The 18,435-nt window shown below is 43.4% G+C and overlaps 1 protein-coding gene across 1 annotated transcript; it reads left to right on the forward strand.

The window, feature by feature from the left end:
* The first annotated feature begins 1,027 nt into the window (after positions 1-1,027).
* Positions 1,028-12,419, forward strand: LOC130550893 (espin-like protein). Its single transcript, XM_057328413.1, has 4 exons — positions 1,028-1,195; positions 11,534-11,720; positions 11,854-12,049; positions 12,139-12,419. The coding sequence occupies exons 2-4, from the start codon at positions 11,556-11,558 to the stop codon at positions 12,216-12,218; spliced, it is 441 nt and encodes a 146-aa protein (XP_057184396.1). The 5' UTR covers positions 1,028-1,195; positions 11,534-11,555; the 3' UTR covers positions 12,219-12,419.
* Positions 12,420-18,435: the final 6,016 nt, after the last annotated feature.

Here is an 18,435-nt window from a genome sequence, read left to right on the forward strand (position 1 = left end):
AATGTTAAATTCTTAATTTATAACAATAAATCATTTCATTTATACAATGTACCGTACAATGGAAATTGCTTTTTGTTTGTGATAAAACAATGTTAGTATTCCTACCGGAAACATTGAATACTGTATACTATTCAAGACAAAAGAACAACAATTGTACAACTTCATTTATACCTGAATTCCATCTTCTACAGTATATTATAATATGTAACAGTAATATTACAGGTATAGGGGTCAGACCCAAAATCAGGATGGTTAGAATAGCTGGTGTGTCCCATACAGCTATTATCTAAAGCAATATCTTCAGTCAGGTGTGTGAAGTAAATTTCTACCACAGTGCCCTTAGTGAAAATTGGCTGAACTTAATCTCAAATGAAACCTTGCGAAGCCGTTCTGACATAAATTAATATAAATCTACTACACTATTTAATGCAGTGAAACTGATTTGGGGAAACTAATTACTTACTAAGGACTTATCTGTCTTGACTGTCGGGACTTGACTCAAGACTTGCATGAAAAGACTTGAGACTTGCAATGCAATAACTTGGTCACACCTCTGGAGTGAGCCCCCTCTGACCTCTGGCATCTTGATTGCCGGATTGTTTCACATAGTTGTATTTGGGCGTTGATTGATGAGTTAAAGAACCAAAATAAACGATTTTATCTTCTGACCTGTTCGTGAATGTACATCGGACTGTTACTGTGGGGACATTTTCACACCTCTAAACATGATGCGGCACAAAACGAAACGTGATTGGTTGCTTTACCTGTCAGTCATATGGCCTCTTGGGCGAGCCTTGACCAAAGAAATCTTCCAAAGTTCCCAGACCTTAAATATGAAGGTCTGGCTACATGAAACTAGCATACACCTAACCCTAAAACTGAATTGATATTGTTTAGGGTATTTACAGCAAAAAGATTCTGCTCTTGTGCTCAATAAAGAAATGTTTTTTCATGAAGAAACATTTTTTATGAAAATGGACATTGATATTTTTCTGTGTATTTAGGATCAGGACTCTGGAGGGGCTACTTCGCTACATCTTGCTGTCCGCTTTGGCAGAGTGGAGGCAGTCCACTGGCTGCTGATTTACAGAGATATAGCAGAAGTGGAAACAAAATGTGGTGCTCTGCCTGTTCACTATGCTGCATCAAAAGGTGACCTCACCTGCCTGAAGCTACTCGTTGGTCAAGCTCCAGGGTAAGGTTTTTAGAAGCACAGACACATGGAGTTTATACAATTTCTTGTGGCAGTGAAACACAACAAGCTGTGTGATTAGTCTTATATGCAGTGGTGTAAAGTATTGGAGTAAATGTACTTAGTTACTTTACTTAAGTATCTTTTTGGCTACTTTGTAGTTGTACTGAGTATTAAAGATATTAGCAACTTTTACTCTCTACTTAACTACATTTTTGAACAAGTATATGTACTCTTTACTCCACTACATTTGTAATGACTAATGCAATTACACATTACATTTTGCATGGCACCTATCTTATAATTAATATTGCCATTTACAGGGCAATGAAGGTACTACAATCTTGTGGATTTTGCCCTAACTTACAAAAACTTGTCAACATGGCTTCTTTATATGAATATGAGTGCAGTATCAGGTAGATGTCAATCGCTGGCGGTTTATACACGGTTAGCCCTTACCCGCTATTTCTACAGTAATATATTGGCAACACTGTTGCCAGCTAGTTACTGTAGGTCACACATCTACAAAAGCTCTTATTTTTAAAACTAACTCTTCCTAAATGTGCTCTAAACATGTTTGCTCAAAATTTGACCATATGGTGGGACTATTGCCATGAAGTGATGTAAACCAGTAAAAAGAATGTATAGTATTTCAATTTTCAAAAGTGCTCTCACACTATATAGACAAAATATTAACCTATAGAATGAGTCGGACACAGAGAAATGAACAATCCACATATGAATCTCAACAATGGTGACAATCAACTGAACAGCTTCATGCTGCAATGCATGCTGGGTACATAGTACAAAACTCATTCATGATTGTTTGTCACCATTGATGAGGTTTGTATGTCAAGTGTCTAACTGTGTCTCAATTGCAAAGAAAGATTTTCTGACAGAGATCTTTCCATTATAACATGTAATCACTTTACCAAACATATCTTAATAAATCTTAAATGCTATATTATTATTATTTAATGATTGAATTCTTTCAGATGTATCTTCAGTTACTAAGCAAACATAAAGTTGCGGTTCCTGTAAAGTCCCTTTCAGTGTTATTGTATAAGTGTACATTTTAAAGCTACAAGAAAGTCAAAGAGTCCAACCAAAGCAAACACTGATCGCCATAATGGTGACTTAAAACATAATTGAACCACTATGAACTAGAGTTAAATCTCAATAAGATCTTACACAGATGACAGAAATAAAGTGAAAGTGGTGTCTGTAATATGTGAAGATGTTATTGATGTTTGTGTTTAATTCTCCTCTGGTGAAATCTTGACAGATTTATTGTGTTCATCTGTTATTTACACTTGTTCATCTAAGACTGTGTGACTTAAGTGCGTTAATAGATTCTTTAATAATGTATCTTCAAACAGCCATTGCAGTAGTTTACTGTAAAACACCTACAGTAACTAGCTGGCAACAGTGTTGCCAATGTATTACTGTAGAAATGGCAGGTAAGGGCTAACAGTGTATGTGAAATGAGGACATGACTGCAGCTGGCCATGAGGCCCAAACCAGCATGTCCAGTGCAAAAAGGCTTTGACTTTTTAATTCTACTTAACATTATTTTATTTATCTGTTATATTGAAGAGACCTTTTTGAAGGAGTTTGGTTTACTTATGAGCACTTGAGCTTAAATGAGACTTAGGGTGTTTGTAATGACGTAGGTTATGGTGTCGACCATGATTTGTTGCAATTTTGAGGTGTTCAGTCTTATTATGATTTAAGAAAATAAATGCGATTGCTCTCCTCACAAATCAACTGTTTTTCACTGACGTGTCTCTTAAGTGTTGAGGACTAGTGCTTCTTTGAGCCTACATTCAGTATGAGTAAAATACTCAAGTACTGTTAAAATCAGATACTCGGAGACTTTTACTGAAGTCGTTTTGGAATTGGTGACTTGTAACTTGTAATGGAGTAATTTTCACTGCAAGGTATCTGTACTTTTACTTAAGTATGGTTTTCAGGTACTCTTTACACCTCTGCTTATATGTAGCCTTTGACCTGTAGTGTTCAATATCATCTGATTAATTTAATTTAGACCCTTAGGTTAATGTGACATTATATATTTTCCTTATCTGTCAAAGATGTACATATTCTAGGTGTATCGGTAGCATGACCATCTCTGAAACTGATACAGCCATGCATGGTCAGACAGGCATAGAAACTTGTTTGTGTATAGGATAGGTTAAACCTCCGTTTCCAAACTTGATTAATGCGAATGTGGTGGAACTCTGAGGGTTTAACAAATTAAATACAGAGCGACGCACATCACAATTTCGTAACACCTGTGCAGAAACTCACTCACACACACAAGTGTTGTAGTACTTGGGAGCGGTCTTAGCCTTGAGTTCGACTGTCTTTGGTCTTGGTCTTGTCTTGGTCTCAGATTTTGTTTTCAAAATTTTATTTCAAAACCAGTCAAGACCACAGATGTTGGAATGACACTAAAGTGCTGGTGCATCATCTGGTTTATGTGTTAACATCATTAATGTGATTGGATGTAAAAGCAGTCATTGACTTAATTCTTATTTGATTTCTTTTGTCACTGTTGTGCCGGTAAGAAATAATTGGGGGATTGTCCTAAAAGAAATCTGAAAACAAAATTAATACAATGGCCCAGAATATCCAAGATGTGATTGCAAAAAAATTACTTGTATGAGATCTGGATCTTGTTTATTATTATAACATAATTTTGCTACTAAATAAATAAGAACGCTTAGAACGCATGGTTTTGTAATTATGATGTTTTAGTGTTATGTGGATCTTTTAGATGAGTTCAAGGAGTGCTGGTTGGTTGCTGGACTATATGGTCCATTGTCCATTGCTGTACACCCAAAGTGCTTTACAATCATATGGGGGGTCTCTCCTCAACCACCACCAGTGTGCAGCATCCAAAGTACAACAGCGCCAGTGTGCTCACCACACACCAGCTATAGGTGTCAGGGTCCCTGTATAGCGTGTCTTTGTTTTTTCCTTGTGTTGATGTTTTGTTTCATGTGAGTATATGGCCTGTTTGACAGTCTGCCATGTGCTTTCATGTCATTTTGGTGTGACCCTGCCCTCTCGTTATCTTTTTGATCATTTCATTATTGTTTCACTCTTCTGCTTTTTTCTCTCTCACTCTCTCCCCTCCTGTTCCTCATTTGTGTTCCGGTTTTCTGCCTCTTATATTCCCTTTGTTTCTCCTGTCCGTTTTAGCTAGTTTCATTTACCCTGACTTCCTAGTCTTGTTGATGTTTTTTGCATAGTGCTGACTGCCACAGTCTAGTCCCTAACCCTGTACCCAAGGTCGAAAGTGCTGTCACGGTACATCTGTGTCGTGGTCAAGCTGCCTCGGCTCTTCATGCCATGGCTATACTGCAGGTCCACCAAGCCAAGTGTTGAAGCCGTTGGAAAAGGGAAGACACGACCCAGCTTTTATGCAGGAACTGTGCACCGCCACTGACTTTGCTCTCCGGGCGACCAAGGTGACGGCACGAGCGCTGTGTCGTACGATGTCCACTCTGGTGATCCAGAAAAGACACCTATGGCTCAACCTTGTGCAGATGAGAGAATCCGAGAAGGTACGCCTTCTCGATGCAATGTGGGCTCTTTGGTGACACCATCAAGGATTTCTCTCAACAATTCTCGGCGGTGAAGAACCAGATGGAGGCCATCAAGCATATCTTGCCCCACCGCAAAGGTCATCGAGGTCCCGGCCGGTCTCTGCTCCCCAGCAGAGCCTGGCGCCCACTTTGTCTCGAAAATAGCGTCCTTTCTCCCTGGGTGCTTTTTCCAGCAGAGCGCAGCCTCAACTCGATGTTGCATCATGCCGATCCCGCGGAGTGCAGCCTCAACTCGATGTTGCGTCATGCCGATCCTGCTGCCTTCAGCACTCTCCACTCAACGGTGCGTCGTGCAGCGAAGACTACAGGCAGGTAAGTCAGCAGTCTTCCGTGCGACATCAGAATTGGTTCGTGGCTATCGACCTCAAGGACGCGTACTTTCATGTCTCGATTCTCCCTCGTCACAGATCATTCCTTCGGTTTGCCTGTGAGGGCCGAGCATACCAGTACAAAGTCCTGCCCTTTGGTCTGGCCCTATCTCCCCGTGTCTTCACTAAGGTCGTGGAGGCTGCTCTCGCTCCCCTCAGGGAGCAGGGCATGCATATTGTCAACTACTTCGACGACTGGCTCATCTTGGCGCACTTGCGAGATCTGTTGTTTACGCACAGGGACCTCGTGCTCCGGCACATCAACCGACTGGGCCTGCGGGTCAACTGGGACAAGAGCAGTGCCCTGTGCAGAGCATCTCTTATCTCGGTAATGAACTAGACTCTGTCACCATGACGGCGCACCCAGCAGTCGTGCCACTCGGGTTCATGCATATGAGACCGCTTTAGCATTGGCTTCAGAGTAGAGTTCTCTGCAGAATGTGGCACACCGGCACGAGGCATATTTGCATCACGCCTCACTGCCGTCGCACCCTAACCCCTTGGACAGACATGTCCTTTCTCCGAGCTGGGGTTCTGCTCAGGGAGGTCTCAAGGCGTGTCGTGGTGACGACAGACGCCTCCCTGCTCGGCTGGGGTGCTGTGTGTAAAGGGCATGCAGTGTCGGGTCGTTGAACGGGCCTCCGCCTGCAGTGGCATATCAATTGCGTAGAGTTCGACGAGTAGCGGGGGTGATTTGGTGATTCCCATGGATGTCGCTCCGTCAGCTTCTGCTTCGCGGACCACCCATGCCCCGGCACTCTAACCGGGCTTGTCCCTGATGGGTAGCTGTAGACCGTCCCATAGCGGGAAGACTCGACAGAGGAATGAGGATGAACTCTCTGTCATTGCATCGGACAGCTACCTCCTGGCATCAGATGCGGAAGATCCCTTGGAGCTCCTGCCCCTGGGCGGTCGAGCTCAAGATGAGGTTGATGCTGAGATGCACCCTGCCCGGCCGGGTGGATTCATAGTTCTTGGGGTCGGAGCGTGGTAAAAAGCCACGCCCCGCCCCAGTTCCATTCTTCCCAGAGGTGCATGCTGAGCTCACGAGGTCGTGGAATGGGCCGTTCTCGGCGCGTTCCCGTCCAACGGGCTCATATGCTGTTACTTCCCTGGACGGAGGGGCGGCTAAGAGCTATGTCGAGGTCCACCAGGTGGAACGTGCAGTCGTGGTGCACCTGTGCCTGCAGACAGCTGCCACCTGGAGGGTTCGACCAAGGCTCCCTTCCAAGGCTTGTAAGCTCTCTTCGACACTCGTGTCAAAAGCTTACAATGCTGTGGGTCATGCTGCTTCCGCTCTCCACGCTATGGCGGTCCTTCATTTCTTTCGTGGCCAAGGCTTCAACTCAACTCAACTCAACTTTATTTATATAGCGCTTTTTACAATTTTCATTGTTACAAAGCAGCTGTACATAAGACATATTGACTATAAGCAAAACAATTAAAGTTTTACCTGCAAAAACAAGAAAAAGTTGAAAACACAGAAGACAGACATACCCACATACAAAACACTCCACACACACAATATGCACACGTACTAACACACATAGACAGACACACACACACGGACGTGCACGCACACACACACACACACACGCACACGCACACACACACACACACGCACACACACACAGACACGCACGCACACACACACGTTCAGTGAGAGCACACATTTAAGATAAAGGAGAGAGAAGCACAGGTCAAATATAACAGACTATAAATTCCTATATGCAATATTAATTAAGTAAAACTTTAAAATTCTAAAGCAGCCCCCCCCCCCGGCCAGGCAAATAGTGCAAAAAACAGTATGCAAATGGTGGCGAGGAACCCAAAACTCTAATCAAGAAAAAAAACCTCAGGAGAACCCAGGCCCAACCAGGGGATTCCAGTTCCCCTCTGGCAAAAGCTGCTGCCTCTGCACAAGCTCCAGAGAGCTTGCACAACAAGGCTAAATAAAATAAATAAACTTACTAATAAGGTAAATTATTGTTTAAGATTATCATTAATAATCTAATAGCATTTGAAATTTTGTGGTGAAGACGTGTGAGGTGACTGCGTCCGTCTTTATCCAGCTCTATCATCTCAGCTCTTGTCAGGTCGCCGATTCCCATTCTCCGCTCTACCATCAGGTCAGGCCATGAACTGCATCCTGCTCGCTGTGGTAACCTTGGAACAATGAGACAAGACTGGCTGAGAGTAGAGTACTGTTCTGCACTCTTTGATGCAACAAGTACATCAGTTGTGTTTTTGGTTCCGGTTGATCTAACTAATGCAGCCTAAACCCTCAGAGGATTTATATTATGGAAGAGTAGTGTATGCAAGATTAAAAAGTTGCGTCTTTAGTCTAGATTTATACTGACAGAGTGTGTCTGCCTCCCGGACAGTGCAGGGAAGACTATTCCAAAGTTTAGGCGCTAGATAGGAAAAGGATCTACCACCTGCACTTGATTTTGAAATTCTAGGTATTACCAACTGACAGGACGCCTGAGAGCGTAATGCACGTGATGGACTGTAATACAAAAGGAGTTCATTCAAGTATTGAGGAGCTAAACCATGTAGTGCTTTATAGGTAATAAGCAAGATTTTAAAGTTAACGCTATGCTTTATAGGTAACCAGTGCAAGGTTGACAGAACCGGGCTAATATGTTCATACTTTTTTGTACGTGTAAGAACTCGAGCTGCTGCGTTCTGGACCAGTTGGAGTTTAAAAGACCTGGATGATGGGGAGGCTGACCCCCACTCACATGCATGAGCTGCGCACCGCCACTGACCTCGCGCTCCGAGCGAGGAAGGTCACAGTGAGTGCCCTGGGCATCGGTTCGTAATCAGGATTGGTTCGTGGCAATCGACCTGAAGGACGCATACTTCCACGTCTCCATCCTCCCTCGACATCGGCCGTTGCTACGGTTCGTGATACGGCTCAGCGCTGTGGCGTGTCATATAAGACCCCAGTCTGTCTCAACACAATGTCGAGACTGAAAGCCACAACACTTCGCCGGCCCGCTGCAGTGACCGGGAGATGTCTCTCAGGTTCATCAGCCCAAAAAGATGAATGAATGGACGCCGCCATCTCCTTTTATACCTGTATGCATGAGGAAGAGACTGGCATGCGCGTGCCATTTGCCAAGTTCATTGGCGTTTTAAATTCCTCTCGGACATGATAGGTTCTCAAGATCAAACCCTAGTCTGTCTCTCAACACAACGTCTCGTTTCCTCCATCAGGGAACAAAGGTTACAGTCGTAACCGAGACGTTTCTTCCCCTAATTTACGACAGGCAAGTGCTGATCCACTTGGACAGCATGGCTGAGATCAACCACCAGGGTGGCATTCGCTCACGGCAGATGTCGCGACTCGCCCGACGCCTCCTCCTCTGTAGTCAGCAGCTGGTGATATCCCTGCGGGCCACTCATATCCCGGGCAACCTCAACCAGACAGCCGATGCGCTGTCTTGGCAGAACACGCTCCGCGGAGAGTGGCAAGGTCCTGTGCAAGGTCAGGGAAGAAAAGCATCAAGTCCTGTTAGTTGCGCCCTACTGGCCCAACCAGACTTGGTTCTCAGAGCTGACGCTTCTGACGACGACTCTCCCCTGGCCGATTCCCCTGATGAAGGACCTTCTTTCTCAGGGTAAGGACACGGACTGGCACCCGAGACCAGACCTCGCGAATCTCCACGTCTGGCTCCTGACGGTACGAGGTACCAATATCATCACTCAGGCCAGAGCTCCAGCCACTAGCCGCCTGTATGCCTACAAGTGGCACCTCTTCCAGAGTTGTGCGATCAGTGTCATGCCGTCCTTCCTCCAGGAAGGGTTAGAGAGCAACCTCTGCCCTTCCACCCTCAAGGTGTATGTTGCTGCCATCACCGCACATCACACGCTTGTTGCCGGTAAGTCTCTCGAACAGCACGACCTGGTCATCAGATTCCTGAGGGGAGCGAGGCGGCTGAATCCTCCCCGTCTGCACTCCGTACCCTCTTGGGACCTCAACGTGGTCCTCGTCGTCCTGGGAAGGGCCCCGTTTGATCCCCTAGGAGAAGCCGCTCTACCTCATCTCACGATGAAGACGCTCTCCTAGTGGCGCTCGTAGTCATCAAGAGGGTAGGGGATCTGCATGCACTCTCTGTGTCCAACGAGTGCCTGAGTTTGGGCCAGGCAACTCCCACGTGGTTCTGAGACCCCGGCCTGGCTATGTGGCCAAAGTTCCCACCACTCCTTTCAGGGACCAGGTGGTGAACTCGCTCCCCCCTGGGGAGGAAGACCCAGCCCCTGCCCATGTTGTGTCCAGTACGCGCCCTGCGCCTCTACTTGGACTGCATGCAGAGCTTCAGATGCTCTGAGCAGCTCTTTGTCTGCTTTGGAGGACAGCAGAAGGGCAGAGCTGTCTCCAAACAGAGATTGGCGCACTGGATCATGGACACCATCACTCTAGCATACCAGTACCAAGATCTCCCATGCCCACTTGTAGAGAGAGCTCACTCCACCAGGGGTGTAGCCTCCTCGTGGGCACTTGGACTGCATGCAGAGCTTCAGAAGCTCTGAGCAGCTCTTTGTCTGCTTTGGAGGACAGCAGAAGGGCAGAGCTGTCTCCAAACAGAGATTGGCACACTGGATCGTGGACGCCATCACTCTGGCGTACCAGTCCCAAGATATCCCGTGCCCATTTGCAGTCAGAGCTCACTCCACCCGGGGTGAAGCCTCCTCGTGGGCACTGACATCCTCCTCTCTGGCAGACATCTGCAGAGCTGCTGGTTGGGCTATGCCCAACATTTTTGTGCGATTCTACAACCTTTGCTATTTCAGCTTCCCTACCTCCCCCACCGGGCGAAGTACAGGCATCCTATCCATCACTAAGCACTTCTTTGGTTTACGAGCCGGGCAGTGCAGCCCATATACCAAGCCCAGTATAGGTAGAGTTATCCCTGACGAGGTGAACCCCTGTACCTGAGCTAGTGCTCAACACGTAGTGACACTCCCCCCTTGGGTCATCCCGTCTGACGTTTACTCACTTGGTTCCCCTGTTGGTGAACTTGTGACCTCCACTTCATGGACTCCATCGTTTCTGTGCACCCCTGGTTGGGGCCCCACACTATAACTCCCATGAGATCTCCCCACTGGTGAGACCGTGTAGGTATTCCATGTATAACCTCCCTATGGCAGGATGTGGTCTCCGTAGCATTCCCCTCAGGCGAGGGTGTAGCGCTTCACAGTGTTCCTTACGGTGCTGGGTGGCTATCTCGTCTTTAGAGTAGGAAGGCCACTGCCTGTACGGCGGTTGGTAAGAGCCTCTCGTTGTTGACACACTCTATGTGATGCCTTACTGCACCACTGGAGGATTACGATTCGCGGTAACGCTCACTTGTGACACACCCAGTCCAGTCAGAGTCACTCCGCTGGGAGTCGTGACGCAGCTCAGCACCGTGGCGTTTCGTATAGGGACCCCATTCTGTCTCGACAGAACATCGAGAGACCTTCATGCCACAACGCTGCGCCATCCGCTGCAGCGACTGGGAGTTGCCTCTCAGGTTCCTCAGCCCAAAAGGTGAATGAATGGGCATGACATCTTCCTTTTATAGTATGAACGGGCGGAGACTGGCATGCCATGCCATTCGTCAAGTTCATTGGCCTTTGAAAAGTACAATCAGAGATGATAGGTTCTCAAGTTCAAACCCCATTCTGTCTCGACACAACGTTTTTATGGACAATAATGTAAGATTCTTCAGCTTAAGATATTGTTCAGTATATTGGTAGTAGTTTCAAAGCTGTGGATCAGGACTCCAAAGACCCAGAAGATCCGATGAACTTTACATAAACCTTTAATAATAAATAGACAGCCAATAATTGGTTTAACAGAGAAGTAGACATTCACACAATCTGGTTTAAAAAGCACAATTTCTTGTTCTATTTGCTCTTTAGTTTAAATAGTTGTTCTTAATGTGGTATTCCTGACCAGACTTTATGTATCAAGATTAACTAGGATGAGTGGAGCCATTCATGTGGAAAGGGCTTTCATTATTATTGATATTGATTATTATTAATTATGGCCTATTCATACTTAATGTAATGTATCGTATCGCCAGGTAATGTTTAATTGCTCACATATACAGTAACTTCTCCACACTGGAGGTTTTCTTTTTCTCCAGTGTTGTAGTACACATATTAATTTGCTAGGTTAGGGAAACTTTATAGACACACCCACATTGCATCAGCAGCAGTGGTCTCTGTAACTTTTGTTAATGAATGGCCTTCAGTCGCATCTTCTCTGCAAATTTTTGTTTGTGCAAACATTCATTTGGGCTGCTGAGTCAAAAATTAATAGTTATTAATTTGGAAAGAAATGACATTGTAAATTTATTTTTCAGGTGTGTTAATCGACAGACTAACATGGGCGCTACACCTCTGTATCTGGCCTGCCAGGAAGGACATCTAAATGTAGCAGAGTACTTGGTGAAAGACTGTGGAGCTGATGTGCATCTAAAAGCCCAAGATGGAATGATGCCACTGCATGCCGCGGCTCATATGGGCCACTATGCATTGGTAGTATGGCTTGTGAGTAATACATTTGCATAAATGCATAGATATGCACACCCAAATATTCAACTTACTATATTTTAAAATTATGCTATAATAGAATTTAAGTCATGCATTAAGTGTGCAGTTCTTTGTGTTTTGTGTATTACAGGCAAAGTTCACAGACATTAGTCTGTCCAGTCAAGATAATGAAGGGACGACCGCTTTGCAGTTTGCTGCTAGTGGGGGGAACCATCAGATCTTGGGGTGCTTGTTGCAGATGGGATCAGAGGTCAAGAAGGATTATTGGGGTGGCACTCCTTTGCACGATGCAGCAGAAAATGGAGAGATAGAGGTAGGCCTAGGAGGTAAATCTGTGTGGTGTTACAGTCATAAGGGTTGTGCTAATAAATTATGATTACAGTTTTAAATTAAATTGTTTATATTAATTTATCAGTGTTGCCGAATTCTCCTGAGTCACAAGATAAGCCCAAAAGAGAGGGCTGTAGATGGCTTTACTGCTGCAGATCTGGCTGAATACAATGGCTGCTTTGATTGTGCCCAGTATCTTCGCTCTGTGGAAAGAAATGTAAGATTTTCTTGTATGCATGCAGAAGATAAATGACAACAATCTAACTGGTTAATGTCAGTTTTTAAATTCTAGGTAACTTTCTAGTGCAGAATTATATGGACATGTGGTGAAATGGGCATCACTTGGCATGTATTGCTGATCAAATCACATTCTGAACAGAAAAAAAAACACTTTCCCATTGATATGTTCCCATTTGGCTGAAGCAAGGTTACATACAATGTAGTCAATATAATTTGTTATCTTAATTTGTGCTTCCTGGGACTTGTGGGCGGTGTACCTTTTTGTAGTTGTTTGTATTTTTGCAGTTATTACCTTTTTGTTGAATTTGTTTTTTAATTACACACAGGTTTGTTTCTTGTTCGCTTATTTTCAAACTCGAGAGATGTCAAATCATGTGACTGGTTTGTTTTGAATGCTATGCCCATTTTCATCAGGATCAAGAAAATCAGTGGCATATAGTACTTCACTTTCTGAGAAGAGGCCATAGATGATCTCAGTAGCTTCCAAGAACGCCTCTAAGCCTTCTTGTTTCACATTTTAAATAAGATGCTGCTCAATTTGAGTCATGAATATTTCAAGGGTAAACATGGTTAGTGGAGTTGGTTCGGGCATGACCACGTAGAACGTGGAATAACATTATTTAAAGCACAAAGCTGGTGGATCAGTGGAAAATTCTGCAGATTATTTACTATTTTTCATAATTTTGCATTCATTATTTTTGAAGACGTTCCTCATGCGTATTCATGTCAATGAGCAGTAAAATTGGCAGCTGTTTTTGAAATTTAGATTTTTCTTGTTTTTTTTCCCCAACATGCTTAGCTGAAAAAAACACATTTAACAAAATAATTCTAAATGTGTGATCTAAAATCCATATGAAAAAAATCTAGCTGAGCTGAATATTCATTTCGATAAGTAAACATTAAGGAAATGTTTTTAAAGCAATGTGCTATAAAAAATGAGCTATGGGTTACATTGATTATTCAGCTGTTAAATTGTAAGCACACCACTGACAAATTATAGCATAGGTCAGTTCCAGCTGCTTTTAATGGTAGATTTGCAAGTTGAAGCTGCAAAAAAACCTAGTTTAAAACAAATTCATATGATTTTTTTCACTGTTTAAATGTAAATTGTAATCATTTTGGCAAGTTGTTATTGTAAATGAGCATTGTCATATTATCTCAGTGAATCTTTGAAGCCATTTTAAGACAATATTAACAGGTCAAGATGTGTTAATGTAAGCAGTTAAAGCGATTAAGAATTCAATTAACACATTTCACTCAGATTTCAAGTACTGAATTTGAGATTTCACAGAAACCCTTTTGGTTGAATGAATTACATGATCTCCAATCACCCTTGTCACACTTTTCCATAGATTTAATGCAGTAATAGAAGCTGCTTGTCACCATTCGCATAAATAAATTAACAATCTATTGCTCATACAGTATATTGATGTGGAAGGCTCAGGCCACCACTAGAAGCCAAATATAAGCTGACCTATCCCAACAATACACATCTAATTAGTGAAGGGAGGCGGCTGAAGCATCAGATCCTGCCGTTTACAGTCTCTCTACGTGCTTGGGGTGTATCAGTTACCTCCTCACCGGCAACCTAGCTCAGGTATAGGGCCGGGGGCTGAGCTGGTTATGGGATCCACAGGGTTTGGTTTCAGGGTTTTTACCATTCTAATGTTGGAAACAGATACTTGATCTATCAAATCAGTTAAAGAACAGGGTGTTGGTTAGCTTTTTTTTATTTTTTTTTATTGGTCAACAACAGTCAACAAATATAGGGAATAGCAGCTGAAAGCAATCCTCAAAACAAATGACTTGCGTGACAGTTTTAGTCAAATAACATATACAGATCATTCTGTACCATTGGTGAAGGTAAAACTTAAACATTCAGTATTAAGAAAGATAAGGTTTATGAATGTAGTTGAAGACCTTCTCCAAAGTATCCTTCTTATTTACATAGCATTATTTAGTATTGTGCATTATACAGATCTCTTTTGTTTACTTAACCTAGAGGGTTATTGTACATTCCCTATAATAAATATTGTCAAAACAAATAGCCATCGCATATAGAAATGGAAAATAAAGGATAAACAAAACACAACAATACATTTTATATGATCATTGTGAGAACCATTTAATGAACAACTCCCTCGTAGCATGTGTCTACACCAAATCATTTAATAGATTAGCCTTAAATGTAATTTAGTTAAACAAAATCTGATCTTAAAGGAGATATATACTCAAACCAATTTTCCCAAATTACAGAAAACAATCAGTTTTAGTTTTACAATTTTAGTCTCAAAGCATAGGTAAGCTTTTCCATGATAAAAATATCATACACTATATCAATCCAGTCCCTCTGAGTAGGTGAAACTGGTTGCAGCCATTTCCTTGTAATTGCCTTCTTGCTTGCAACAGTCAAAATTCTAAATAGGTACTTAATTAAACCTGGGTACAAGTCCTTAAAGCAAAAATAATTTTTATATTAAAAATAGTTTCTAAACATTTATGCATCTCAAGCATATACCTATAAAAATCTTGGTTCTCTAGCTGAGAATTTTCTTTAATCTTCTGGAAACTCTGAAGTTTCCTTTTATCCATAAATGTGCAAGATCCAGTTAAACCTTTTCTAATCCAGTTTTTGAACCTGTTATCTGATTTATTAGGTTCAAACTCTGTATCATAAGCACACCAACGTAGCAGTACTTTAGATTATATAATTTCACTAATTTCTTACAGATCCTTAAAAAAACATTTAGCCATGGATTATCTACCATCAACAATTTATTTAATAGGTCAATTTCTCCCAATACCGCCTGTGCAGGAACTTCCGGGGATATTAATGGTTCTATTTCTTTCAATCTCGAAATCCTTCCCTTCCAGATAAATCTTGAAAATAATTTATCCCACTATATAAATTGTTGCGGTTGTAAATCCACTGGCAGAGACTGGAACAAATATCTTGGTAAAATGTTAATCTCAATTGCTTCAACCCTCTTGATATTTAATTTAGGACATTAAAGGAACAAAATTGGCTTGAAATAATTTAGACAAATCTTTTGTTAGAGTGATTTCCAAATATTTCATTGAATCCGACTGCAAGTTAATATTAAATTTATTAGTAACGAGGGTAGGTGGCATGTAATTAAAAGAAAGGACTTGTGTTTTCTGTATATTTACCTTATAACCTGACCATGAACCATACAGTGACATCAGTTCTGGAAAGGATTGGGTTGTGTCATGATCCTGCCTCTAGTCTTGTGGCAGGGTCATGACAGTCCCACGTGTTTAGTGTGGAGAAAGACATGGCATTATTTGTTTTGGCATGCCATTTGCTCTCTCTGGTCTCGTCCTTGTCCCCGCTCCCTCGTTTAGCTTCCCATCAGTGTTTGATTCCTCTCACCTGCCCCTTGTTAATTATCATTTGTTAGTTCCCCTATTTAATGCCCTTGTGTTTGCTGTCCTGTGCAGTTTCGTTTTGGTTCATTGCTTTGGTTCATTGCCTTGTGATGTGCTTTACTTACCGCTGATCCTTGTTCCTGTATACATTACCTTGTTCCTGCCTTGTGTCTAGTTTAGTTAATCCTGTTTCTCTGTTTTTGCACCCTCGTGGGAAGTCTGTCTCACAGTCTTGTTTTTGAAGTTAGTATCGTTTAGTTTTCGTTGCGTCTTTTGTTCGTTAAATAAAGTTTTGTGTTTGTCTCCGAAGAGACGAGAGGAAGAGACGAAGCTGGAAGAGAAGCGAGGTTTTCAGAGCAGGATCGATATTTAAACTCACGAGAGGTCAGGCCCATCTGATTTTGAATCGACCAATCAGAGTTGAGCAGGGAAGAGGTTCTTTGTCCACTCAACAGCTAATTTGCATCTTTATGACCTCCTGGCAACTTTACAAAATATCATTCCCAATTATAACATAATGAAAAGAAAGTGTTCAATGGTCACACAAGGTATATATACAAGGAGGAATTGTAAAGACAAACATTTATATATTAAAAACGGACAGGTTTGAATTGCAACAAGTCATGATTCATTCAGATGGAACGCATACAAAAAAAGCCTGAATTAAACTTGTATATCTAACTGTGACAGACTATTTAAAATGGCATGAGCGCCAACACACAACCTAGATAGTTAGATATATGTATAGAAAAGGACAGTTTAATCACATAAGTTCCTATTGTCAGGGACATTTCTCTGGTTAGGCTCAGATGTTAAGTTAGAGATGAGACAGAGACTTCTCACCAATGCTTTGAAGCATAGGGGTCGTAAATATCCAACAGAGAGACAAAACGTTATCAAAACTCTAAAACCAGACCCCTGGAGCCAGGTTTTTGCTATGGTCTTTTGATGATGATAGCAAAAGAAACCAGGACAAAGGGGAGTGGGGTTTGATGGCTCTTCTTTCAATGACTCCGACCATTTGGCTTATGCTAAATTCTCTACATATTCCCCCTTTTCGGGAGCTGAAGTTCGAGTGTAAAGTTCAGCTGACGATGGACAGTTGGATCATGATGGCGGGATGACTGGCGGTTCCTATTGGTCCCCAGCATCTCGACATACAGGCAGAGAATGTTCCCCAGTGGTCGGGCATTGTCTCAACTTGGGTACCTTTTCATCTTTTCCATCCTGCTTGGACATCAAGGGAGAGCAGCCCTGCACCTGTTTGATGGTTCTTGCAACAGGTTGCTTCGGGTGTTTCCTGTCTCCACGGAGATGCACAGCAGCAGTCCTGGATGAAACAGCAGGTGGGATGGCACGATTGGCTTCCATGCAAATGCCTGTAGTGCTGTGTCATGGGGAGTGAAATTGTCTAGCTAACCCCCCCCCCACATCTCCCGTAGCTGGGCAAAGTTATGATACACAATCTTGTCACTCACATCATGTTCCTCTTGTGAAGCTTGCCGGGTGCAGCATGCTCTCTGGCCTTCACATTTTCTGCAGTGATTGCTGGGCAAAAGCAGGTGTCATGCTCCGGTGTTTTTCATTGAAGTACTGGTGAGTGGTGTAGGGCGTGGAGTTGGAGTTGTGGTGGTGCCGTCTGACCTCGGGCGGTGGTAAGAGCCATTTTCTGCTGGTGCTCGGCTACCCCCCTTTCGTTCTGGTCACGTTGTCAGTGCAGACCAGTGTTAAGGCAGTGTTTGGCAAGTCCAGCTTTCAGATGGAACTCCATTCAGCAACGGTAGATCAGGCATGTGGTGAAGGGCAGGTACCATTTGGTGTGTACATGGCACCGTCTTGAGCGCTCATTTACATGAGTGGGCAGTTCTTTTAACAGTTCACGAACCTTGTAGGTGGTGTTCTGTGTAGCCCAGGATGCAGCTAGCTTGGGATGTAATGTCATGTGGTTCTGTGAGTGGGGCCACATAGTTGACATTAGTTCTGCATCATTGTCTTTTGTGAAGAGCAGCTCTAGCACTGGGTGTTGATGGCAGGTGCAAGGCGTGGTCCATCTCCTTGGAGTGGTAACCTGCTGTCATTCTCTTCATAAAGACGTTGTTCAAAATCTTTGGTAAATGTACTCACTTGTACAGTATGCACGCTGCAAAAGATGACGTATTCAGTAAAAAGGGGGTGTGGCTTCCAGAGTGGGCCATGCTCCACATATTCCATTGAATATGTGTGGTTGAAGGCTTGGTCCCACTGTGTGTTGAGCTGAACAATAACCCCTTTTGGTGAATGCAGGTGCTACAGTCTCATTTATTGACCAGAGTGCAAAGCTCTGAGCTGTTCTAGTCTAGTAGAAAGTTCTCGCACTTGACAGGGCCCCCCATGGGGCTGTGAGGTTTGCGAGAACCAGTAAGTAGCAGGTTCAGCATTGGTCATTCCATTTCAAGTTCAAAGCACGGGTGTCCTGGGCCATGGCCATGGTTGACAGGCATGAGTCCAATGGAAATGAGTCCAATGTGAACAGTGCAAAGCTGATGTCTGAGATATCTGCCCCTAGTTCCTGTGTGGTGCCTGCTATCGTCATGTCACTTGTTTATGTCGTCCATGGTGTTGAGATGAATTCCTTGATGACTGTTGGGCCGGAACAGGTTAGTGGCTCCTAGGTTGCCAGCTGGGTTTCCACGGGGCGCCGTCTTTCGTGTCCGACGAAAGTGGTCAGCTCCATGTTGTCTCAGTGCATCCTGTCTGGTGCTTGGCTGTTCCC

This window comes from Triplophysa rosa, unplaced genomic scaffold, assembly GCF_024868665.1.
Source record: "Triplophysa rosa unplaced genomic scaffold, Trosa_1v2 scaffold469, whole genome shotgun sequence".
Classification (NCBI taxonomy): Eukaryota; Metazoa; Chordata; class Actinopteri; order Cypriniformes; family Nemacheilidae; genus Triplophysa; species Triplophysa rosa.